General features: G+C 38.1%; 1 protein-coding gene across 7 annotated transcripts in view; it reads right to left on the bottom strand.

Moving 5' to 3' along the window:
* Positions 1-26471, bottom strand: part of eml4 (EMAP like 4) — a 100949-nt gene that overhangs the window by 15039 nt on the left and 59439 nt on the right. For 2 of the 7 annotated variants that reach the window (XM_084390945.1, XM_084390944.1), the window contains exons 3-15: positions 20525-20657; positions 18534-18716; positions 14943-15083; positions 12823-12848; positions 12188-12220; positions 10740-10863; positions 10166-10315; positions 9223-9292; positions 8064-8174; positions 6759-6854; positions 6360-6494; positions 5322-5457; positions 720-871 (exon numbers count right to left, since the gene is read on the bottom strand). In XM_084390945.1, the coding sequence (XP_084247071.1) occupies positions 720-871; positions 5322-5457; positions 6360-6494; positions 6759-6854; positions 8064-8174; positions 9223-9292; positions 10166-10315; positions 10740-10863; positions 12188-12220; positions 12823-12848; positions 14943-15083; positions 18534-18716; positions 20525-20657 (1490 nt within the window). The remainder of the gene's footprint in view (positions 1-719; positions 872-5321; positions 5458-6359; positions 6495-6758; positions 6855-8063; positions 8175-9222; positions 9293-10165; positions 10316-10739; positions 10864-12187; positions 12221-12822; positions 12849-14942; positions 15084-18533; positions 18717-20524; positions 20658-26471) is intronic. The other 5 variants (XM_084390948.1, XM_084390947.1, XM_084390950.1 and 2 more) reach the window with 3 other exon arrangements.

Raw genomic sequence — 26471 nt, 5'->3', positions numbered from 1 at the left:
TTGATGAGGTAGTGAATAGCAGTTATTTATGTGTGTGTGTGAGTGAGTGAGTGAAAATGAGTGTGTGTGCACATGTGTGTGTGTGTGTGTGTGTGTGTGAGTGAGTGAGTGAGTGAGTGAGTGAGTGAGTGAGTGAGTGAGTGAGTGAGTGTGTGTGTGAGTGAGTGAGTGAGTGAGTGAGTGAAAATGAGTGTGTGCACATGTGTGTGTGTGTGTGTGTGTGTGTGTGTGTGTGTGTTTGAGTGAGTGAGTGAGTGAGTGAGTGAGTGTGTGTGTGAGTGAGTGAGTGAGTGAGTGAAAATGAGTGTGTGTGTGTGTGTGTGTGTGTGTGAGTGAGTGAGTGAGTGAGTGAGTGAGTGAGTGAGTGAAAATTAGTGTGTGTGCACGTGCGTGTGTGTGCGTGCGTGTGTGTGAGTGAGTGAGTGAGTGAGTGAGTGAGTGAGTGAGTGAGTGAAAATGAGTGTGTGTGCATGCGTGTGAGTGAGTGAGTGAAAATGAGTGTGTGTGTGTGTGTGTGTGTGTGTGTGTGTGTGTGTGTGAGTGAGTGAGTGAGTGAAAATGAGTGTGTGTGTGTGTGAGTGAGTGAGTGAGTGAGTGAGTGAGTGAGTGAGTGAGTGAGTGAGTGAGTGAGTGAGTGAGTATGTGTGTGCGTGTGTGCGTGTGTGAGTGAGGGCGTGCGAGCGAGGGTGCGTGAGCTTTAGTTCCAGTATGTCTCTCACCTCGATGTCTCTCTCTGGATTCAGGTCATGGTCCCACAGGATGATCTTGTGGTCTTTTCCTCCTCCTGTGAGCAGAGTGCCGTTCCTCATCTGACACAGAGTGAAGACACTCCCGTCGTGAGCCTTGATCTGACGCGAGATCTGAAACGCTCCTGTGGGATCATGGGACGGGTTAATCACACAGTTTCTGGGAACACAACACCACAAATATCCGTCCTGGCTAATGCACTTTATGTGCCAGACTGTTGGCCATCGGGGATGGGATAGGGCTTTTAGAAAAGCCAGTGAAAGAGAAGCTCAGAGATACGCTTGCCAGTGAGGCCAGGGGTGCATGTGTGTGTGATGATGATGCATTCTGGGAATTCCAGCAGATTATCACATCCTCCTGTAATAATACTGATGGCTAGGCAGCCTGTGCAAAGAGCCAAACCAAGGGAAATATAAAGCCCTGGAGTCCCTCAACACACACATAACTCCACACACACACTCTCACATTTCTGAAACAGAGAGTGTAGCTGAACAGACTGACGTTACACACGGTAACACTTCTACAGTTACATGCTATCTGCAGATGCTGAGCCACAAGGCCAGGTCAGGACACCACATGTGATGAATGATTCAAGAGAAGAAGAAGAACTTCATGCAACGCTCCACAACAAGAGACTCGCTTCTGTCTGCTGTTTTTGCACGCTATAACTCCATTATTAAACTCATTTAATAATGATTCATAATGCAACAAGTTTTCATGGTGGAGCAAGAGAATTAGGTCAAGTTAGTTGACAAGTACTCTACCGTTCAAACGTTTGGGGTCAGTAAGATTATTTGGTTACACACTTTATTTTAAGGTGTCAGTGTTACAGTGTGATTTTGTATTTAAGTACTGAGTGATATTAATGACCTACATGTACTTACTATAGGGTTAGGGTTTTGGGGTTTGGTTCAGGGTTATTTGTATGTAATTATGCATAACTTATAGTTATTACTACAGTAACTATATGTCACATGTAACAATGACACTGTTTAAATATATTTTAAACTGTAATTTATTCCTGTGATCAAAGCTGAATTTTCAGCATCATTACTCCAGTCTTCAGTGTCACATGATCCTCCAGAAATCATTCTAATATGATGATTTTAATGCTCAAGAAACATTTCTGAATATGATCAATGTTGAAAACAGGTTTTTTTTTCTGGAATATTTTTCAGTATTTCTTCTGGAAACCGTGATACTTTTTTTTTTTTCACGATTCTTTGACGAATCTTTGAAACTTTATTTTGAGATAGTAATCTTCTGTAACATTGAAAATCTTTACAGTTACTTTTGATCAATTTAATATATCCCTGGAGAATAAAAGTATTCATTTCATTTAAATAAATTCTTAGTAGTGTGACAGTCTCAAAGACTGTGACCGTGGGGCCAATCTTCTGATCAGGTGTCACTGATATGTAAATATAGGCAGTCATGTATATGCAAATGCAGAGGTTTGACATGAGCTACAGGCAGCTTAGTTTCCATAACTGCACTTACACTGTTACAGTACTGTATGTTTTCACAGATTAATGAACTTAAAATATCAAGGAAAACGATTTGATATTGGGCTCTATGACAGTATGTGTCCTACAGGGGGCGCTACGCCACAGGACTGTAATGCACACGTTGAGGAGATAAATAAAGCAGTGATGAATGAGCAGGAGCTGGCACTGGTTCAGTCTGTGGTGCAGCCAATCCAGTTCCACAGCATGCCAGTGAAAACCATTACAACTCCAGGATCAACACTGAGAAAACTATCTGTCAACTCGTGCACACACACTCCAGCACGTGTGCATGCAAACACATGGTTTCATGTGGATTTCTGAACATCTTTAGAACTTCTCTGCCACAGATTTCTAGAAGTTTCTCTTTCTGTAACTGTGTCCCTGAAATTACTGTCACTGTCATTACAGTGCTTCTGGGTAAAGAACTGATGGACATTATAGTGATGACGAAACAAAAGATAACTTTAAAAGATACCTCAAAGTGCCATGGTACTAATCAAATGTTTTTCGGGCAGTACTTTGGCTTTTTTTTAAATGATCATCATGGTTGTAGTGAAGATTTCTATGGAAGCTTGTTTCCGCCACAAAAAAAAAAAAAAAGATAATTGCGACTTTTTATCTCACAATTGCGAGTTTACATCTCGCAATTCTGACTTTATTTCTCAGAATTGCGAGATATAAAGTCAGAATTGCGTGAAATAAAGTCGCAATTGCGTGTTTTAAAGTCAGAATTGCGAGATATAAAGTCAGAATTGCATGAAATAAAGTCACAATTGCGTGTTATAAAGTCAGAATTCTGACTTTTTTCTCGCAATTGCGACTTTATATCACGTAATTCTGACTTTATATCTCAGAATTCTGACTGTATATCACGCAATTGGGAGATATAAAGTCAGAATTGCATGATATAAAGTCGCAATTGCGTGTTATAAAGTCAGAATTGTGAGATATAAACTATTCTAAGGTAAAAAAAAAAAAAAAAGTCCATCTTTTTTTCCCCTTAGAATTGGACTTTATATCTCACAATTCTGAGAAAAGATGTCAGAATTGCGAGATATAAACTCGCAATTATGTGTTATAAAGTCAGAATTGCGTGATATAAAGTCAGAATTCTGAGATATAAAGTCAGAATTCTGACTTTATAAGACGCAATTGCGACTTTATATCTCGCAATTCTGACTTTATATCTCAGAATTCTGACTTTATTTCACACAATTCTGACTTTATATCTCAGAATTCTGACTTTATATCTCAGAATTCTGACTTTATTTCACACAATTCTGACTTTATATCTCAGAATTCTGACTTTATATCTCAGAATTCTGACTTTATTTCACACAATTCTGACTTTATATCTCAGAATTCTGACTTTATATCTCAGAATTCTGACTTTATTTCACACAATTCTGACTTTATATCTCAGAATTCTGACTTTATATCTCAGAATTCTGACTTTATTTCACACAATTCTGACTTTATATCTCGCAATTCTGAGAAATTATCGCAATTATAATTATCGCAATTATCTTTTAAAATGTTTTATTCAGTGGCGGAAACAAGCTTCCATAGATTTCTGTGATTTGGGTCGCTCGGCATTAAAACATTTCAAAATATTATAATCCAAATGTCTCTTACCTGTATTTCTTCATCTCTACATTTGTATAATATCTTTGTTTTTGGTTAGCTACACTACTGTTCAAACGTTTGGGTCATAAAATATCAAAAAAAAAAAAAAAAAAAAAAAACATTTATTCAACAAGGACAGTAAATAAATGTATTGTGTTACAAAAGACTCTGCTGTTCTTTTGACCTTTCCTGTTTCCTATCCTGAAAAAAATGCATCACTATTTTTTGTTACATTGATAATAATCAGAAATGTTTCTTGAGCATTAAAATCATTATATTAGAATGATTTCTGAAAGATCATGTGACACTGAAGACTGGAGTAATGATGCTGAAAATTCAGCTTTGATCACAGGAATAAATTACAGTTTACTATATATTACAATAGAAAACAATTTAAATTGTAATAATATTTTACTGTATTTTTAATCAAATAAGTGCAGCCTTGCTAAACAGAAAAGATTCTTTTTTGAATGGTGTAATTTTCTGTTCTTCAGTTTTATTACTATTTTCTTATATGTTATCTAGCTTTAAAATCTATTTCAGCTGAATTACACAAACATGTGGTAGCACACATGGGCCTTAGTAGGTCAAATGTGAGGTTCAGCAAGGTTTTATTTGTTGCATTTACCACAGTGTAATAGATTCCTCTGTTTAACCGAGTGTGTTTCTCTACTGAAGCGAATCATACACTGAGCTTTTCATCTCTTTTTCACAGTGATGACATGAGAAATAAACAAAGATTATTTCCTCAGCCTTTTTCTTGACCTGTGCAGTAACTTGTCTGTTACTGTTAATATGTCTTGTAATAAAACTCACTTTCTAAGGCTCTGTTTACACCTGGTATTAAGATGCGTTCTGGTCGATCGGATCACAAGTAGACGAGGGAGACGCATACCCGTTTATACCTGGTGCTTTAATCCGTCTCTTTTGTCCACTTTCGACCACTTCTGTCCTGATTTCTTCAAGGACTTTTTCAGATCTTTTAATCTAATGGATGAAATAAGCTCACGTAGTTTACATATGAACACGACAGGAGACTTTTGCAGCAGTTAAAACACATTCGATCACATGAGCGGTTACACTACGAAAGCAATTCGAATGTGTTTTCAACTACCTGTGGAAGTGGTCGAAAGTGGAAAGTATTTAGCGTTCGACCAAAATGCATCTTAATACCAGGTGTAAATGGGGCCTTAGAGAGGAATGTGGTTATGCTCTGATCCCCTGTACGCATCTGGCCTCTTCTTCTATGGTGAGCAGATTGTGATTTCTTTGCTGACAGCTTGAACTTCTCTTTGGTTTCAGAGCGAGCAGAAGAGCGCAGGAGATCAGACTATGTTTGGAGGAGAATACCATCACTGCAGCCACAGTACTTTTTGTGAGGAAATGCAGGTGATGATGGAAAAATGATAATGTGACGTGTGTGTGTGTGTGTGTGTGTACCTTTCGGCCCTTTCCCTGGCGCTGGTTCAGCCGTGCTGCGGGTCCATATCAGCATGATTCCTCCCGAGTCTCCGGTCAGGATGTCTCCGTTATTAAGGAAAGCCAAACACTGCACAAATTTGGGCTTCTCATATTTCTGTCATAGAGACACAAACAAAAGTAATGAATGTATGAACTCTGTACTAGTCTGCACTTTGTGCATCAAGCTGACCTGCAGAACTAGTCTAGAAATGCTTCTTGGAAATATCGTTCAAATAAAATCTATCTTCACAACCCTTTTGACTCAATATTTATGAATTTTCTCTGAAATCGTCTTAAAGTCAGATTTCCCCCCCAACTGTCATAGGATCTACTTTGCCCATTACAGTTCGGTACAGGATCAGAACCGCGTCTCCTCGCAGCAGATCTTCATTTGTGTGTAACGGAGACGCAATTCCTGTCACTGTTTGACTCCTTTACACATTTTATAAGCTCTTCATGAGTTCTCAGCTGGTTAAAATACCATCATATGTAGCTACACACACACAACGAGCGTATTTAACCCAGAACACAGTATTGTTTTGGATGTTCGGTAAGTTATATAGGTCATAAAATCCGTTTAGTTTTTGTTTAGTATCTTTAGGTTCGGTCTTGAAAACGACAGTGTGAACGCTAAGCAAACCAGGACTAAATGTATTTTTGTTCCAGATCAAAAGAACCAAGTGAACAGAATTACAAGCGAGAACACATCCTAAATAAGCACAAACAGAAATGTATTTATATGAAATAATATAGCAAAGCAGTAATAAACAGTGATATCTACCTGCAATATTTTTTACTAAAACATCTTAAAATTTTTAAAAAAGCCACACAAAGACAATCATGGAGTGTTTAAAATCAGAGACTCAGTTAAAACACTCTTGAACTCACGAGTTGCAAGACAAATCTAATGATGCAGTTTCTGGGAAACTCAATGGACAAATTAAAAGTGCATTAAAAAAAAAACCTCATGATTTTAATGATGTGCATAAAATATATCAGTGATACGCGTGTCCTTACGCCAAAGATGCCTTGTTTGCGCGCCAGTGAGGAGCCGCCCCAGGTCCAGAAGAAAATATGGGATTTCCCACAAGTCACAATGGTGTTGGCGTCAGTCGGGTGAAACTCCACCGCTAAGACCACTTCATTGGTTGTCTAATAAAACAGTACATTGACAAAACTATTACATGAAGAACAAAGAGATGAGAGGGAGATAAAAGAGGAATGTGCAATGAAACGGGGTACAAGTGGAACAGACATGGCAAAACATGAAAGAAGGAGAAGGAAACTGCAACAACTGATTGAGAAGAAAGGAGAGGGAAATAAGATAAGGACAAAGAAAAGAAAGGAACAAAGGAAGGGAGGAAGGGAGTGGTGATATGTGTGAAAAGAATGAATAAAAAGAGTGTGTCCACATACCTTAATCTCAGCAATTTTTGATTTCTTCTGCCAGTCCCACACAGTGAGCATGTGCTCATTAGAGTCATCGATCACACTGAGATGAGTGCCTGAGTCCTACACACACACACACACACACACACACACTGAGCATCAATGACTGTTTACAAACAAATACACTTCCGGTTTCTTCAGTCATCCCGGAAAATTTGCATTTTATTCTAATAGAGCTTAATATGACCAAAAAGTGCTGCGTCTGGTGTTGAAACAACCAGGTTAAAAAGACTTCCTCCTGGATCATAGATTTCCATCAAAACCAGAAGATCAGGAAAAACAAAACTCATCACAAATGATAATTCATGAATTCTAGTCATGATCACCTCTAATAGACATGACTGCCAGAGTCGGCCTTTGCATTTCTGAGGCCCGTTTCAAATAATTTTTCAAAAGTGCTGATATTCGGGAAAACAGAACTAACTATATTCTCTATGAATATTAAAAACAAGAATTTACACAGACATTTCTGCCCCATATCTTGAATTTTGGGGGTATTTTAATTCATTTCCAGCCCTGTCTGTGCCCTATCTGTGATAAAGAGGGGCTATTCATTTAAATGAGCAAATACTAAAACCATGAGATTTGAGGGTTCGGTGTAATAGGAGATAACAAGAAAGCCAGACTAAAAAGGTTTGCTTTTAATTTAGGTTTAAAAGTTTCAGTATTTCCTGCACATCTCATGGAGCAGAATGACTAAAAGCAGCATCCCTAAATCTTTTAGTTCTACTTTGTATAACTACTAAAAAAGTCCTAAAAGTCCTTCAAGGTTCAAAAACTGAAAGCATTTTTGAGAGGTAGTCTTGTGTAAGACCAAACAGTTTGCTTCGTCCTTTCAGTTTAACAGCATTAAAGAGGGCAAATGTTATCATTCTGAACTCTGCATTTTAAACACATCATGTTCTTCATCCCTGAATGAGCAAGGTTTTATAGCGTATTAATTCAACTGCTTAGGTATTGTTAATGGTATGATCCATCTCAGGGGTGGCCAAAATTACGATTTGAAATCAGTCAGAGCTAGAAATGTATCCTTATAATTCCAGGTAAATCTTCATATGACCTTCTTGTTTTGATGTCCTTCAGGAGACCAAAGCTTCTTTAGTGGAGTCAGACCCCACCAAACCCCCCCCTTCCCTCTGGTCTTTGTCAGTTTTGGATTAATTGTAGTCTTTGGTAGACCAGAATGGAGGGTATTGATGAGGAGTTGTTAGGCAATGCTCATTAAACACGCAGTGAAATGCAAAAAAATGAGACGGTCAGCGTTAGACTCACGGCTTTAGAGAAAGCGAGGGATCCAACTCCTCTCTCGAAGGTGCCGAGGCCGATGATCTGCAGCGTGGACAGACTGACCGAGTCCCAGACTCTCACGTGTGGCTGGAGCGGCTGAGGATCACCAAAGATTACAGGAAACTTTCAAAAAGCTTATTCTGATAAACAAGCAACATTGTCAGTAAAGAACAAGTAGTATTACGGGAAAACTAAATGCAACATGAACACTCGTGCAAAGTGCTTTTACAGCGTTTACTGGTTTCTGTTCTTTAGGGATCCTCTGGAAATGTGTTTGTTTTTGTCCTTTCAAGACATACTGTATGTCTTGAAAGTTTGTTTGCTAAAGCAGAATAAAAACTAGCCAGTTATTCTAGATCTGTTCTCCTATTTTGCATATCTAAAGGCAATATTTGAGAAGGAAAATCTACTTATACTGACAGGACAAAACACAGCAACAACAATAAGCTGTATGAATCATTTGTATGAAAGCCTACATACTCGACAGAGACGACTACACAACCGGCAGGATTGTCTAATGTTTTTGAAACAAGTCTCTTCTGCTCACCAAGGCTGCAATTATTTGATGAAAATTACAGTAAAAATAGTAATACTTTAATATACAGTACCTGTCAAAAGTTTGAAAACATTATCATTTTAATGTTTTTGAAAGAAGCCTCTTCTTCTCACCAAAACTGCATTTATATAATCAAAAATACAGTAAAAACAATAATACTGTGATAAATATTATTGTTTTCTATTTTAATACATTTAAAAATGTAATTTATTCCTGTGATCAAAGCTGAATTTTCAGCATCATTACTCCAGTCTTCAGTGTCACATGATCCTTCAGAAATCAGTGTAATATGATGATTTGATGCTCAAGAAACAGTTTGTCAAAGTTAAAAACAGTTGTGCCGCTTCATTATTTTTTCAGGATTTGTTGATAAATAAAAAGCTCTATTTATTTGAAACAGAAATCTTGCATAACAATGGAAAAGTCTTTGTCACTTTTGATCAACGTAACGCATCCTTGTTGAATACGAGTATTACTTTATTTAGATTTTTTTTTACTGATGGCAAACTTTTGAACAATAGTGTACATTGAGGCAAACATACAGGAAAGTTATTGTTTCATCATAATAGTTATGTTGATCAAACTCACCCTGCCATCCTTATCCACTCCTGCGATCTGTCCTGTGGCGATACGGATCTTATCTGGGTGAACAGCAAGACTATAAGAGAACGAGAGAGAGACACACACTGTTGAGGTGAACGCAGCTTTGGGTTTTGTCACCAAGTAAATATACAATCTCTGCCAACCTAACTGCTGTTTAGAGATCAACCAATATTGGTCTGTCCAGATACTGATATCTACAGATAGGTGTGAATTCCACCATTTACATATTTTACAAAATATTCACACAATAAATGAAACATAAAATGTTTTATTATTTATTGATAAGGCTGTCTGTGGACTCTAGAACTGAGATAACAGGGAGGTCAAGCTTATGGAACAATGTCGACAATCTCAAAAACCCAACTGTATTGGTCCATCACTATTTGTGTGGTTACAGTGGTTGTTGAAACGTTACCTATTTATGTACTATATATATAAGTGTATGTACTTTTAAGACCCCCGATATTTTGTTTTGACTTCCTTTCAGGGGTTCAAGTAATAGCAGACTACCCAAAACCACACATTATTTTCAACCTGGTTAAAATGATAAGGATAAAACTTTATTTTAATGTGTCCTTGTTGCACGTTGCATGTAGTTACTGCATATTATTATGCATAATTACATGCAACTAACCCTATAGTAAGTACATGTAGTTGCATAATATCACTCAGTACTTAAATGTATAATTACACTGTAACAGGGACACATTAAAATAAAGTGTAAACCAGTTTTAAACTGAATTGTTCAATTAATGACATTGAATGGGTGCCATTGACACATGACAGGTGTGCTGTGAAGCTCGCACAAGACGTGACAGTCCTCTGTGCTTCACCAGCATCTTTCAAAGAAATATTCAGTGAGAGTTGGCAATTTAATCAAGACCATCAGATAACTGCATGTCCTCAATCACACCATACTCTGTCTCACCATTTGACACAGTCCGTGTGTCCTAAGTAGTGGCGCTGTGTCCTCTCCTCGTAGTTGAAGAGCACGACCACCGAGGCGATGAAATACACGATCTCCCCGGTGGGCAGCAAGTACACGTTTGCACGGCAGTCACGACCCCTGTATCCATATCTGTCCGTCCGAGTCAAGGAGAACACAACTGAACACCAAAAACAAACTATACAATGACTTCTGAAGGCACTTTTTGTCATATCAGTTCAATGCTTTACACATCTGTCAGTGAATTTAATTCATTTGGGGGATTTTCTTAGTACAGTGAATCGACTTAAAATATTTAAGTACATTTTTCATTATTTGACAACCGTAGTAAATATTATACTATAAGATTTAATCCATTTTAAAACTAAATTTACAAATTATTTTCTTATTTATTATGTATTTTCATGTTCTGCTTTCAAACTTTGCCTATGTAAAGCATTTTAAATGGCCATCGTTAATGAAATGTGTTCTATAAATAAACTAAGCTTGATCTGCTTAAAGAGCAAAAGCAGAAATACTACCATGTGCTGAGTGCAACTGATGCTAGAAAGGATACACCCACTCCAGTTTCAGTCTCTCCGGGGGAAGTTCGGTGCGCACCTCGTCGTAGTTCTCCACGTCCGATGGGATAAACATCGTGATAGGTCGTCCTCGCATGAACATTTTGATGTAGTCTCCCTCTGTGAAGAGATTTGATGAAAAAATGATTTGAAGAAAAAATACTTAAGAATGAATGATTATTAAAAATAGCAGCTATTATATGAAAGGCATCTCAAACAAAACTCGTGTTTGTTTGTGTGAAGTACATGCATCTGGAGATTACACTTTGAAATAAGTTGAAATTTGCCAGTGCACAGTTAATTTTAATCATTTTAATATAACATACACACAGCATCTAGGTTACCTTCTAACATTGCTCCTAGTAACTTAACAGGTTAACTGTTTTTACATATTCGTTTCTAAGTGAAGCTCTTTGATGGAGTTAGTAAAAGCTCATGCGTTTAACTCATTAAAATTGAAGCCTCGAGCGCCGTGCAGAAGGGCCAGAGCAATGAGAATGCCCAAGTTATAATGTGATTTAATAAAGAAAAGAAAGTTTCAAGCAGAAATATGAAAAAAAAAATGGACAGAGTGAGGCAGAAAAAAAATCATGATGTTTTCTCTAGTCTCCAGAATCATTTTGTGCTGTTGTTACGTCATCATGTAATTACATAAAGTGTTTAACACAGAACAAGACATCTGACCGTCATATTCTTTACCGTCATAAACTGTCATAAAATGTACTGTCATAAATTACTTGATATCGTTAAGGGGATAGTTCGCCCACAAATAATATTTCAGTGATCATTTACTCACCCTCATGTTGTTCCAAGTCTTATGTAGAACATAACAGAAAGAAAATGTCTTTGTGTTTTTTTGTTGTGTTTTTTGGTTACCAACATTCTTCAAAATATATCTTTTTTGATATATTATACGATTTTTTCTTATGTGCGCAGTTGTCATACAAATAATCACTATAATAAATGTCATTTTCTTTGTACAAAATGTACTTTTTTATGTCTTTGATTTCGGGGTGAAATATGGGCTAGATGTGTTCTTGAGCGGTTTGGTGCGATTCAGCCGTAAAGCTGTTCTGGCATCATTACTTCAGAAAAACACATTCCTCTGCTAATGAGTTACTGGTGGTGAATCTCTTAAGTCACCTATTTAGACCAACTGAATTGTGAGAAGACATGAACAAGCGAGATGTGTGTTCGTCGTTTATCCTGGGAGGAAATCCACTTACTATCCATTCCTCCAGAAATTGTATTTAAGATTTTGAGGAACAAAAGCGGCAGAGAGACAGAAGAAAAGTGGGAGAAGTGACTGAGCGTTGATCTTTCAGATCGATCAACATGTTAAGAGAATTAAAGTGGGATTAGTGGCAGAAACGCTTATAGTCCAGCCTGAAGCGTGTACGGGAGCTTTCGGCGGCTTTCGGCCCTGGAGAGAGGAAGGCCTTACCTTGACTGTTTTTTTCACGGGTTGACATTTTAGCTGGGTATGGAACAGAAATAATAATCTCTCAAAAAACAAACACAGAAAGAATGACAGACAAGGAACACGTCAAAGGTTTTTAAGATGGGTGTGATCATTAGAAACAACTAGAACAACAAATGAGAAACCACAAGTCAAAAGGAATGCAGTTTGTGCACGTCTTTGCCAAGATTAAAATGTCTTGAGAGATGGAGGTGGCGCTCACACCTGTACTGTTCTCGGCCCAGGGCTAAATCCAGCCTCGGGATAAGGTCGTTCCGGGGCACACTGCGCCCGCGAACACTGGCATGAGCCTCGAGTTAAGAGTATTTTTCAGTGTCACTGCTAATCTTGCCCTGGGGCAATGCCAAATACTAAGAGCTATCAGTGACATCATGCTAGCTTTCATTTACACTTATGAAACGATTTTTACAGATTTTACTGTGCAAATGACATGTATGTAAGAATTTGATTTGTTTTAATGTGCACAAAAGGTCTGAAACCTTGCAAAGGGCACCAGTTTCGCCTGCACCACTGTGATACGGGAAATGAGAGGAACACATTAAGAAAAAAATAGGTTGAGAAAGATAATAGATCACATAAAAGGCAAAATGAGACTTTACCTTGGCTGATGACTGGATCTCTGTGTCTGAAGAGGAAATGGGAATAAAGTAAAAAAAATTGTTAACACAAGACAAACATGGCATGTTTGTTCAACTCTAGGAATGTTACATCCAAAATAAAAATTCATTTATATTGGCATCATTTGCTCACTCTCATGATGTTCCCAACTGATATGACTTTTTTTTCCATAGAACACAAAAAGAGGATATAAGCAGAATATCCAACATTCTCCTTTCCATACAATGACAGCGAATGGAAATTTATGTCGTCAAGGTCCAAACAATAAAGTCCCATCATTTAAAGGGATACTCCACTTTTTTCGTAAATAAGCTCATTTTACATCTCCCCCAGAGTTAAACAGTTGAGTTTTACCGTTTTAGAATCCATTCAGCCGAACTCCGGGTCTGACGGTACCACTTTTAGCATAGCTTAGCACAGATCATTGATTCTGATGAGTCCAGTAGCATTTCTTTCAAAATGACCAAAGAGTTTCAATATTTTTCCTATTTAAAACTTGACTCTTCTGTAGTTAAACCGTGTACTAAGATCGACGGAAAATGAAAAGTTGCGATTTTCTAAGCCTATATGACTAGGAACTACTCTCATTCCAGCGTAATAATCAAGGAACTGTGTGGCTGTACCATGAGTGCAGCAGGCGTAATGATATGACGCAGCGCCTGAAAATAGTCCCCAGCTCGGTAACTTCTTCCAACGTGACCGGGACTAAGTTTGTCTAACCTATTAGACCTATTTTCAGGCGCTGCGTCATATCATTACGCCTGCTGCACTCATGGTACGGCAGCAAAGTTTCTTGATTATTACGCCGGAATGAGAGTAGTTCCTAGCCATATAGGCTTAGAAAATCGCAACTTTTCATTTTCCGTCGATCTTAGTACACGGTTTAACTACAGAAGAGTCAAGTTTTAAATAGGAAAAATATTGAAACTCTTTGGTCATTTTGAAAGAAATGCTACTGGACTCATCAGAATCAATGATCTGTGCTAAGCTATGCTAAAAGTGGTACCGTCAGACCCGGAGATCGGCTGAATGGATTCTAAAACGGTAAAACTCAACTGTTTAACTCTGGGGGAGATGTAAAATGAGCATATTTCCGAAAAAAGTGGAGTATCCCTTTAAGTAAGGAATACCTGTCAACAGTCCATTTATCAATTATCAGAAAAAAATGCACACCCGAGGTGGTAATGCGGTCATGACGTGAAGCGGAGGCATTATTTTCTAATTATTCTACAGACCGGAGCCAATTATTACGCTTACATTGTTCAGATGTTGTATTTCAAGACATTTTTGTCCTTAAAACGCTTTTTTTTTAAACGCGAGATTAAGCGTGTGTGAATCACCTAAGTCTGTCTAAGTTAACTAATGTAAAATTATAGAACCTTATTGTAAAGTGTTACCAAAATTACATAAAAGCACTATAAATGCATCACAAGTTATTTGTTATGGCGGAGAAGATTATCTGTGAACAGCCACACAAATTTCGCCCATCACTGTCAGACGACTTGAAATATAGCACACAAGTGGTATAGTTTTATGTTAGTGTTTGGAACGTGACGGTGTCCATCCCTTTTCAATTTTGCTGGTTGAAAAAGAGCACATCAGAGATTCTGCATAACTTTTGATGGAAAAATGAACAAAATGAGGGTGAATGAAGAATTTCTCTTCAGAATGTTCAAGCAAGAAGCAAGTGCCACGGGTCAATTCGATTATTTGGATTATTTTCAATAACACATGACTAGGCCCAGGTGGAATCTGTTATGTGCTGAAATTGGATGAATGAATGGAATGAATGGAATGAATTCAAACTAAGATAAAATGAATTGAACAGCAAGTACTAAACTAAACTTTGGTAGCTGAAAGCATATTACCCAAAATAAATAAAACATTGGATGCACTGAGTATCGGTGTAACTTCCTGAACGATTGCATTCCAATTCACTGGAAATCTCTGGAGCTTCTTGGATTTTTTTTTTTTTTTTTTTTTGGAACAGTTATCAAGAAAAATGACTTAAAAAGCATCATTAAAAAATAAAATACTATCTACAATAAATAAATCAACAGCATGAATCTTATTAAGGGGACGAAAGGAAGCTAACACTTACTTCTCTGCATTCTTCACCACTTTGGACAGCAGTTTGGATGTGGAGGCTGCTTTTACCAGCTTATTCCTGTTCTCCTCTCCACTGTCCCATGTGCTACTCTGAGAACGCTCCATTCCTCCACCACGCTTTGCACTGCTACCCCTGCCGGAGATGTAAATTACACAAGAAAAACGTATTTCATTGGAAAAGGAAGCGATAGCAGAGAAGCTGAAAAGCAAGTCCAGGGGAGAAGTTAAATATTTAGACGAGAGGTATTCTGAGCTTGGAGGTAATGAAGCTAATAAAACATCTAGATAGATCTACACCAAAAACGACAATTTTAGAGATGCTACCTCTATCCAGATCCTCCAAGCACAAATACCCACTCCTCCAATTTGGTTAATTTCAAACTGGAAGCCAGAAGTCAAGCAACGCCCCTTGAAAGTCAAAGATGCATCCCTCAGGTAAAAGATCATGCATATGCCAAAGCATAATCCACTCGACGGTTAGTACACACTGGGGAGCTGAAAACTTGAAACCCAGTCCTGCGGTAAGTTGCATGATATTGTTTGGGGGAAAAGGCGCCACACAGCCAAGCTAAAGGAAGGTAGAGAAGGAAAAACATCAGAGATTTAGAAAGGGAAAGTAGAGGAGCGTTTTCCTCAGGCGAAGCTGTATGCAAGAAGAAAACGTTAGCAAACTTGTTTTCTGGACCATCCCTTCTGAACACGAGGCTCGTGTGGGGGATTGTGGGATTGACAGAAAAGCAAGTAGAGCGTCAAACATGTTGGGAGATTCTGAACTTTATGCAAACTAAAGGCCAAAAATTAATTCATTAATGATGGATAATCATGGAGCCTGAACCAGCAACCTTTCTGGTTACCAGCAATTTAGCCAGTACGCCACATCTCCCTCTTAAACTCGTAAAAATAAAGCTTACAAAAGAACCATTCCAGTGTGTAGAACATTTTAATAATCTAAAGAACCTTTTGTGGAATGGAGGTTCCACAGATGTTAAAATGTTCTTCATGGAACCATATATGCCAATAAATAACTTTTACTTTTAAGAGTGTAGTGGAGAATTATGTAGCTCAGGGGAGAAGGTTTGTTATAAGTGATCCAGAAACTCACAGAGGTACACACAAACATTAAAGCCCAAAGTATACTGAGTTTTCTGAGCGCACGCCAGAGTGTGTTTGTGCACATTGGGAATTTCATCATCAGCATAGTATTTTTTCTATCTGCATGCAATCTGTACGCACATGCGCCTTGAACTTTTTATGCACTAGTTAAAAGCAACAACACACTCCTCAAGATCCACGTTGACGAGCGCTTGTGTGAGGGAGTTCAGAAATAGATGCAGCTCTAGTTTACGCGAGAACAAAGATTTTATCGGATGTAAGTTCTGGAGAGAAATAGCGCAGACACTGGGCAAAAAAATTACTTTCTGAGTTTGCGCAAGCTATCAAACGGAATATACTTTGACAGGCTATGTACGCATACGCTGAAAGTTGGTGTTAAAACTCAAGAATACTTTGGGCTTAAGGCAATTAAATCGGTCAGAGCTGTAGCACAGAACCTCTAACCTCACCGAAGTAAGAGTAAGAGAGGAGCGAAAGGAACGGATAGTATTCTGGGGCAGAGCGGACACACTTCCATGTGAAAAACTATCTTGAGCTCTACATATGGGGACACTTGTGAGGCATGTAGGTTTAATGATATCAATCCCTAATATATGTGTGATAAAAGTTGTTTGAATGCAACACAATACCACCTGCCAATAAAACGACCATGTTTTACCATGTAATACCATGGTACTAGCTAAACAAGACTTGGTCTACAACAAGATTGGGTCTACTAGCTCTACTAAGTACAACTAAGGTCTACTAAGTAATACCGCATCAAATTAGTGCTAATAGAAACCATTCTAGTGTAGCATGAATATTTATGCTAGTTTTTTCCTTATAAGCAGAAACCCCATGCAAATCATCTTAGTTAGCAGTCCACCTGCATTTACTGCACTTTTCCTATTTCTAAGCCTAAATAAAGAAAATGCATATCTTGCAATACTGATATAGACATCTACATCTCTAAGAAAAAAATTAAAATAAAAAAATCTCAGACACATTTTTAAAACACATTGCGCTAACCTCAACACTCTCTGATGCTAGACGTTATTAGTCTGAGTGAAATCTTCATGGTTTGCAGAGGATTTTTCTAAGTAATGTGACTGTGGCCAGACCCTGGCTGATAATTTTCTTGTTGCGTCGTCTAGGAAGCATGGATCGGGCCTTGAAATGACATTAAGGAGATGGCTAATTGGTTTTCCACTTCTCTTTAGGTAATTGGATGGGACAGCTTGCAGAGTCAAAGTGAGTAACTCAGCAGGCGGGTTCTTGCGTTATTAAGTACAGACTAGAATGGTGTTGAAGCATTGCTGGGCTAATGTGTTAGCCTGATTACTCCGTGGATTACTAAGCAAGAACTAAGGGTCTGAGCACTGAAGGGACGTCACATCTGCTTTCCATTACTTTCCTCTTCTGGGTGGATCGCTCTGAGTGACCCAGAGCGTAACAGACACATTTTGACCTACACTGCCGGCCTGATACTAGCAGGACATTTAGCATAGAATGAAGGACAAGTACTGATAAATGACGGGAAAACAAGATGGAATACAAGATTTTGTTTAGATATAATCAGTTTCAGGGCCTGGAACTGTACTGACTAAAGTTCAAGTCTGAGTGTTTTTATGAACAGCAATGTGTACCATGTTCTGGAAATAAAAATCCCATTCTTTTTTCCATAAAATATTTTTTCCAGAGACCAAGTGATCGTCAGTGTGATTTCAATGTGACTAATGGAAGTGAATTGGTCTCCCTGCACTAACAAATAACTTATTTTATATATACATACATACACTAGCATTCAAAAGTTTGGAGTCAATAAGATTTTTTTTAAATAAATGAATACTTTCATTCAGCAAAGATGCATTAAATTTATGCATCTATTTTATTTGTATTAAAAGAACAGAGCTTATGTGAAATGTGTGTTTATATATATAATATTATTTGTAAAAATATTTCACAATATGACTGTTTTTACTGTATTTTTGATTAAATAAATGCAGTCTTGGTGAGAAGAGACTTCTTTCAAAAGCATTCCAAACTTTTGAATGACAGTGTATACATTTATATATTTTTAATATTGTTTTTATACTTATATTACTTAGTGCGAAGAAATTAATTGTTTTATTAATCCTATTTTAATTGTAACATTCGCAATGCTTTACGGGACGGGTAGTTCGTTTCTTCAAATCAAATATTTTAATGTTGCGATTTATCTTGGAGATGATTGGTTTGGCCCAAGGCTCAGAACTTATAGTTAATACGTTTTTCGAAATCCCTATGGATAAAAGGAATGGGGAAAATACTTCCGGAACATAGGCAGATAAAAAAAGGAGTCAGTGTTGCTCTCTATTGATCTTGATATTGATTGAGGAAGCATGTCAGCCCTGCCCCTTGGCTTTACGTCAATAGGTTGCGAAACCACTGCAAGCAGATTGCCAAACGCCATTCGAACACTGCCAGAAATCGCAGGGCTGATGGGAGGAACCTTTTGGCCGGGGTCGAGCCCTTGTTCTCCGAGGCCTGTCTTTGGGGCTGTGGGGGATGAGGGGAGGGGGGGTTGCTGGAAGGGGTGCTGGGCGCTGAGGGGGGTTTATCATTAGTCTGGGGCGGCTCCTCTTTCTCCTTGATCCCCTCCATCAGAGGCTTGTCTTTTTTCCGCTCTCCACCACTGTGAAAATAACATGCAGGTAAACAAAGGAAGTTCTGATACACGTGAAAAGATGAGGAGAGCCGAGCGGCTCAACACTGAGCACTCAAACACTCACAGACATTCAGATGAATATATTTCTGCAGGCTGAAAGAGTTTCACACATTAAACGGAGCTTCTGTTCGGACAAACATTTGAACAGTGCAAGTTGAGTCGACAATATTGACTCACCATTTTCCCATAAGAGAAGACTGCATAGGCCTAGTTTTAAAGTGTTTACTTTTAAGGCTATGTCTACATTCATCCGGATAAGTTTGTTTCTAAACGCTAGCGTTTCAAGCATTTTCAAGCAAAAATGGTCTCGTCCACACTGAAACGTCGGGAAAACGCTAAAAAACACCATAATGTGCATGCGTAAAACACATTAAATGCTCACTGAGATTATACAGAGAGACCAGACAAAGTTCTCACACTATTCTTCTGGCAAAATATCTCAGCGCTTACTGCTGCGTTCAGGTCAAGCTCAATCATCAAAAACACAATTGCTCTCATATTTTGATGCGGAACAGCAATTTCGAGTATATTTTCTGTCATCTTCGCAGGAATGTAATATAAAGATTGTACAAAGGAACATTTATCTTTAGCAACACTGTGAAAGTCAATAACACATAGCAGGCACATATACAAAGCATAGAACATTTAAACATAGATATCTATCCAGGGCTTGACATTAACTCTTTTTCTCACCAGTCACTGTGGCTACTGGTTTTCCAAAGTTACTAGCCACTCAGCATTTTAGCTGGCAACAATTTTGGCATCGATACCATGGGGAAAAAACTGCCTAGATATTTTTAATATTATCTCATAATTTGGCAGCAGGTATATTAGGCTGCTGTCACTTTAAGACCTGACGCAGGGATCTATTATACTGTTACACAAGCGTTTTCTTTCTCAACTGTTTACGTTCACTTCTAACATAACTGACTGCGTTTATGTTAAAACTCGCCAAGACCGGGATTTTGACATTATTTTGTGTGTATTTGGCTGTTTAAGTGCAATAAGCGGTGAAAAATAACTAAATTTTGCTTTATGTGCGCACAAAATCTGCAGGAATGAGTACAATTTTACGTGCAATCCCACAGCGAAATTCAAGCCCTGTTACACCAACAATATTCATCTGGAGCAAATGATGTGGAAAATGAGTATTGGAAGCAGGAATCTTAGTATCGATATGTATTGAAAAATCTATATTTTTGACAACACTACATTGCACTTAGATGCTTTTATAAAAGACTACAATTCAAAAATGTATATATTACATATATAATTAAACCCGCCAAAGTGGCTAGTACAGTATGAGTGACTGTGTTACACACCACTGCTGAAATACACACGCATTTGGCGGGTTTGCGGGTGTTTATGTCAATCCCTGTATCTATCAGTACAATATGCGTTTTCACAGTCCGCACTACAACGCAAAAAACAATGCTTTCTTAGGAGAGCATCTTTAAAAAGCTCAGTTTGAGCCGTGTCAGTGAGGACGCAAGGTCAAACCGTTGAGAAAAAGATGCGTTTTCAAATGTACACGGATTAGACGTAGCTCAGTGTTTCCCAAACCCGTCCTGGAGGTTCGCCACTTCTACTCATTTTGATTATCTCCCTAATCTACTAACCACACACATGGTTCAAATCATCAGCTCATCAGTGGACAGAGTCATGAGCTGAAGCGGGTCTGTGAAGGGAGACATCCAGAACGTGTGGAGGAGGCTTCCAGATCATTGTCATGTTTCAGTTATGGGTGTGTGTGTGTGTGTGTGTGTGCGCGTTACCTCTTGGCAGCGGAGGAGAGTGTCTCTTTCTTGGCTATAGACACTGTGGAAGTATCTCTGTGAGATTTGCGGCTGCTGGAACTGCCGTTGGCGATGCAGGACATTGAATAAGCCTCACGCAGCGCGGTCTGACCTGCAGGACACACAACACAACACACTCTTAGTCCCAATTATACCTCAAAACAATGACTGAAATCTAGGGAACAAGTTGGACCATTTCCTTTACTGTAGACCTTCCCACACCTTTTGACTTTTAATATCCATGAATTGTCCAGTTGGATAAGCTTTTTTTAATATATATTAATGGTAGCACTTTACAATAAGCTTTCCATTGTTCACATTAGTTAATGCACTGTTAACTAACACGAACAAACACCTTAATGTAAAGACCTTAATGTAAAGAGTTGATTAATTTATGGAAATTATGATTTTTTTTATAAAGCTGAACATACTTTTTTAAAAAGATTTACATTCACTGTAGAAATGTAAGATTCTATTCATTTCTATGACTTTTGCATGCTTGAACTAATAAAATTAAACCTGATCAATGGTCAGGGAAGACGGAGAGACAGGATAGACAGTAAAGAGAGGACAAGACTGGCTTAAATAGGGCAGTATCCAGACAACTTAACTGGATTAGAGCTCTGATTTACTAGTCTACCACTGATGATTCAAGAAAACAACATGATATCAAAAGTTTGTAATCTAATGCAATGACATTCATATAATAAGTGAGGCTCAAGCTTTTTTTGTGTGTGTATGTATTTCAAAATCATACAGTCACTGCTGGAAAGGGTTCAAATATGCAGAAATGCTAGAAAACTGAAGAATTTGCAGGACCTGAAGAACAGTGTTCAGTTTAACTGCTCAGGACAGACAAGGGACTCGAGAACAACCATCACAAAACATGAAAACAGCCATGGATCATCCAGGGAACGACACATAGTATTAAGAATCAAGGGTGTGTAAACATTTGAACGTCTGCTGACTATATGTAAGCGCCTTTTATGCAAAATATCTTATTCAGGACAGTACTAAATAAAAACTAAGTTGTATGATCCCTCTTATTTTGTTAAAATAATTAAAATGTTTCAGATTCTGCAAGGTGTACGTAAACTTTTTAAAATGCACAACTGGATTTAAAATGTTGGGGTCAGTAAGAAATTAATAGTTTTATTCAGCAAGTCTGCATTAACTTGAACAAAAATGATAGTGAATACTATTTCAAATAAATGCTGTTCATTTGAACTTTATATTCATCAAAAAAAAAAGAAAAGAAAAAAAGTATCACAATAAGCAGTGCAATTGTTTTCAATATTGATAATAATCAGAAATGTTTCTTGAGAATCAGATCATCATATTAGAATGATTTCTGAAGGATCATGTGACACTGAAGACTGAAAATTCAGCTTTGATCACAGGAATAGATTATATATTTAAATAAATTACAATAGAAAAAAAAGCTATTTTAAAATGTAATACTATTTCTTGGTTTTTACTGTATTTTAATTAAATAAATGCAGTCTTGGTGAGCATAAAATACAGAAACTAAAACATATACCAACCCCTAAACTTTTCTTAACATACAGTGGGGTCCAAAATTAAATGAAAATCTGAGATTTGTTTCGCATTTGAACCTGATATTGAATACATTACGCTACTGTACACTCCTGAAAAAAAAAAAGACCAAGCCAAAAATGGCAAATTATTTAGTGCCCTTTTAATGGTCTTAAAGGTATAGTGGAGGATTTTCTTTTTCCGGGTGGATCATCAAGACTATTGGTCCTCCTAGTTGTCAATCATTCTGGTGATATGTTTACGTAAGGCCGTCGTACGTGCTCGTCCCTAGGTAGTTTTTGCTTTCTGCGCATGCGCACTTTCAGGTGTATATGTGTGGTGAGCTACGGTTTCAGCCATTCATTGAAGCTCGCCGTTCTCACCGGGTTTTTTCAAAATGCAACAAGCTACTTCAAGTTCTCCATTGCAGATCATGTCTTGAGTCCTCACTCAATCGATCAGTATAATAAGTAAATAAAACACGGAAGGGCATTTGACATTTTGTTTGCATGTTAGCCAAACGTGACTAGCCAAATCTTCTTTTGGAGAGTAGGCTTGTGTGAGCCATGCCGACAGCAACTTGTAAACGGAGCGTGCACGAGGAGAACTAGGCTCGTGCATGCTCTCTCGTGCACACGTTTAATAGGCGTTCCCTCTCGGGAGCAGGTAGAGTATTGCGCATGTGCATTTTTTCAAAAGGTGTTCTTTTCTAAAATTCAGGAAAATCCTCCACTATACCTTTAAACATTTTAATCACAAGTCACTGGTCGGGAGATTGGCAAGAACTGCAGATAAATGTAACTTGGCACGGAATAGCCTTCCCAACTTGCAGACAGGAAGAAGAGTCAGTGTTGTTCCGCTCAACAGCTTCATGAGCTCACGAGTAGTTAAGAAAACATCTTCCAGTTCATTTGAGACCAAATATTCACTATAGGGTTCAAATCTGGACTCTGACCAGGCCAAAACATGAGCCTGATTCTCACGTCACTTCTTGGTTGTCTTTGCAATAGCAGTAGCATTGTCTTGTTGAATAACATCTGATCATTCCTCTTTCATTCTGCAATACTCTGAAGCACTAAAAGAGTTTCCACAGTAAAGTAGCTCCCCAAACGACATGCTTCACTGTGGTAGAGATGCATTTATTTATCATATTTCTCAGCAGATTTTCAAAGACAATGCTCTCGAGCCTCATCATGCAACTCGTGTTTCATCGTGATTCATCACTCCACACACAACTTCCCATTCTAGCCAACAACTTCATTCTGTCTTTGATGTTTTTCTGAGTGGTGCATTTGGCCAATTTCCTGACCGAAAATTTGAGGTTAAGACAATTAAAAGCTTTGCTGGCTGCAAAAATATAAATGACCTTCTAAAAGCATCTCAGATGTGTGTATAGTTCGTCTTTGGTTCTGGAATTCTCACGCTAAACTCCAGTGCCATGATTGCACTGGTTTGCATCAGCTGTGCTATTTAAAACTCTCTCTGAAACGTCTCTTCTCTTGACCTCTGTGCTCTGAGAGAGTTATTGTGGGCAGGATTCAGATGATAGTTTCTCTCCAGGGCACGCGTGCACGCGTGTGTGTATATTATCAGGAGGCGGCGATGCGATGTCAGAACCACATGGCTCTGTTTCACGCTCCATTAGCACACAACAAAAACACACAGTGTGTGGCTGACCTCATCAGACCGCTGAGAGAATGTGTGTGACGCGCGTGTTTGACTCAACAAAGCAACTACCGCTCGCATTAATGCCTGATCCAGAATTACCCTCGGGCAGGTTTCTTTAAAAACCCAATCAGGGATGTTTATACATATTTAATCAACAATTTTAACAAGATATTAATGATCTAGTTCTCTTGGTTTATTCTTAGATTTAAAAAATAGCTCTAGTCTCATATATATTGTATATTTTCTGTGCTGATTTTATGGGAAAATCTGCAGAATTCTGTGGAACGGATTTAAACATGGTAAAATGAGACAAACAGAGCTGAGACTCCTATTGGCCACAGTTACAGTGAACAATCATATTGATAAATCAACTGATTCAACATTATATGGAGCAAATGAACTGCTTTTGCATTAGACGTGCTAAATAACAATTAAGTCAAGAAGATAAAACCATCTTACAGATATTACAGATAACAATATATAATGATCAATATTACTATTACTATTTATTTATTTATGCATTTGGCAGAGACTTTTATCCAAAGCGACTGCAGTAGAATTAATTAGATAAGATTAATTATGTTACTAACCATGAAAATCTGAACTTAGATTTTCATCTTATGATAAACTTTTTATTACACTTCCCATTTTCTATGTCTGATGGTGACTAACTTTCCATTCCAGATCTAACAATAAAACAGGATAACTTTTACTTCCTTTTATTGAGGATGTAGCCATCAGACGAACTTTCGATATGATCTAACCTTCTAACAAACTTTTGTACATTTGTGACTCAATGTAACCTTGGTCGAATGGAACTTTGAAAAAGGACTCAATGTGGGCAGTTTTGTTTTGGTATTGAGGTCAAAGTTAACTTGCCTTGCGTTCGCTATAAACAGTGGGTGATGGTCACACAAGACGACTCGGCAGATTTGAAGTGTTTCCCCCCTATTGTAGTGACCATCCTCGATTAAGTTTCACTCAGGACTTTTGTAAAAGCCAAAATATGACCACACCTCAGATTTGGTCCTCTTAAAAGGCTGAAAAATCCCCCGAGCACGGACACTGCCTTCCGCCATTCCTTCTCGAATAAAAAAAAACAAAAAAACATTGCGCGCTGCGCCTGTTGGTGGCTTACACAGTGAGTTATTAAAATCACGATAATCAAACACGGTTTTAATGATAATTCAATTTTAAACGATAATACATTTCAGTCAGTACATTTTATCGTGGTTTATAGTGAAACCGGTAATCGTCCCATCCCTATGGCCAAATTACTGAAAGTTAGCCAAAATATTGAATAAACAATCAAGCATCCATCATACGCCAGAACTCGCATACGGAAGCCAGTGATTATAGTTTATAAAGTTATAAATATAGATATTTTTCTTACAGAAACGCTTGGCTTCAGAAGGCCTTTATTAACCCCCTGGAGCCGTATGCATTACTTTTATGATGGATGGATGCGCTTTTTGGGGTTTCAAAATCATCCACCGCCATTATAAAGCTTGGAAGAGCCAGGATATTTTTTAATATAACTCCGATTGTGTTTTGGCTGAAAGAAGAAAGTCATATACACCTTGGATGGCTTGAGGGTGAGTGAATCATGGGATAATTTTCATTTTGGGGTGAACTATCCCTTTAATCCTTCACACTTCTGTCACGAATCACGACAGATCATGCTGTTTAGATACGGTGTACTACACTATATTGTACTGTACTGTGTGTGTGTGTGTGTGTGTGTGTGTGTGTGTGTGTGTGCGTCTAGTCAGCACAGCCTCACAGGAAGTCCTTATGTGACCCAACTCCAACAGGAAACCGAGGAAATATCTGTCTTCCATCAGAAGCCTGTTTGTCTCCCAAACCTCTGGCATTCTCCATCACTCTCACGCTTAAAATAAGCATGTAAAGGTAAAGTCATTCTTAATCACATTCAGTGTTCTTCATATGAAAGAAGACACTCTTATTAGCAATAAAAACACCCCAGTAACAGCCAAAATAAAGCACACTGCCTTACTGACCCAGATATCTTGCAAAAATAATCAGAGTTGTCCATCAATATTTATCGGATTAACTGCAAAAACAACACAGCAAAGCCCAGCATTCAGCGGCGAGCGGGAACGCTTCTCTTTTCCTCTGTGAATCCAGTCCTTTCACAGATACCGTCCCGAGAGCAGCTGGATGAGGAGAGACTGAGGTTTGGGAGACGACTGGAGTGGAAAGAGTGAGAGTTCGGGGAAAGATACTAATGTGGGGGATTATGGGAAATGAGGGGGAATAGATATGGGATTGAGCAGTGAGTCAGCCTTGAAACGAGTGAGAAATGAAGGAGAATAATGGGCCATAAAGGGCACAGCGAGAAAATATGGGCAGTGGGAACTTGGGAAGAGAAAAGAGAGAGAATTCAGAGAGAATGAGAATAGTGGGAAAAATGAGAACCAGCACAGTGGTATTTAAAATGAATATACATTTTTCATATTCAAAAATATTTATAAAAAATTATTATTATTGTATTACACCAATAAGTACCTAAAGTGTTGCATATACTATTGCCATACAGGAAAGCACATTTGAATGTAATGAACATTTAATGTTAAGAACTCCTAATTTATACACTATCGTTCAAAAGTTTTGGGTTGGTGAGAGTTTATGTTTTTGAAAGAAGTCTCTCCTGCTCACCAAGGCTGTATAATACAGTAAAAACAGCAATTTTGTGAAATAT

This window comes from Rutilus rutilus (assembly GCF_951802725.1).
Source record: "Rutilus rutilus genome assembly, chromosome: 20".
NCBI classification, from domain to species: domain Eukaryota; kingdom Metazoa; phylum Chordata; class Actinopteri; order Cypriniformes; family Leuciscidae; genus Rutilus; species Rutilus rutilus.
This window is presented reverse-complemented; position numbering and strand designations above follow the sequence as displayed.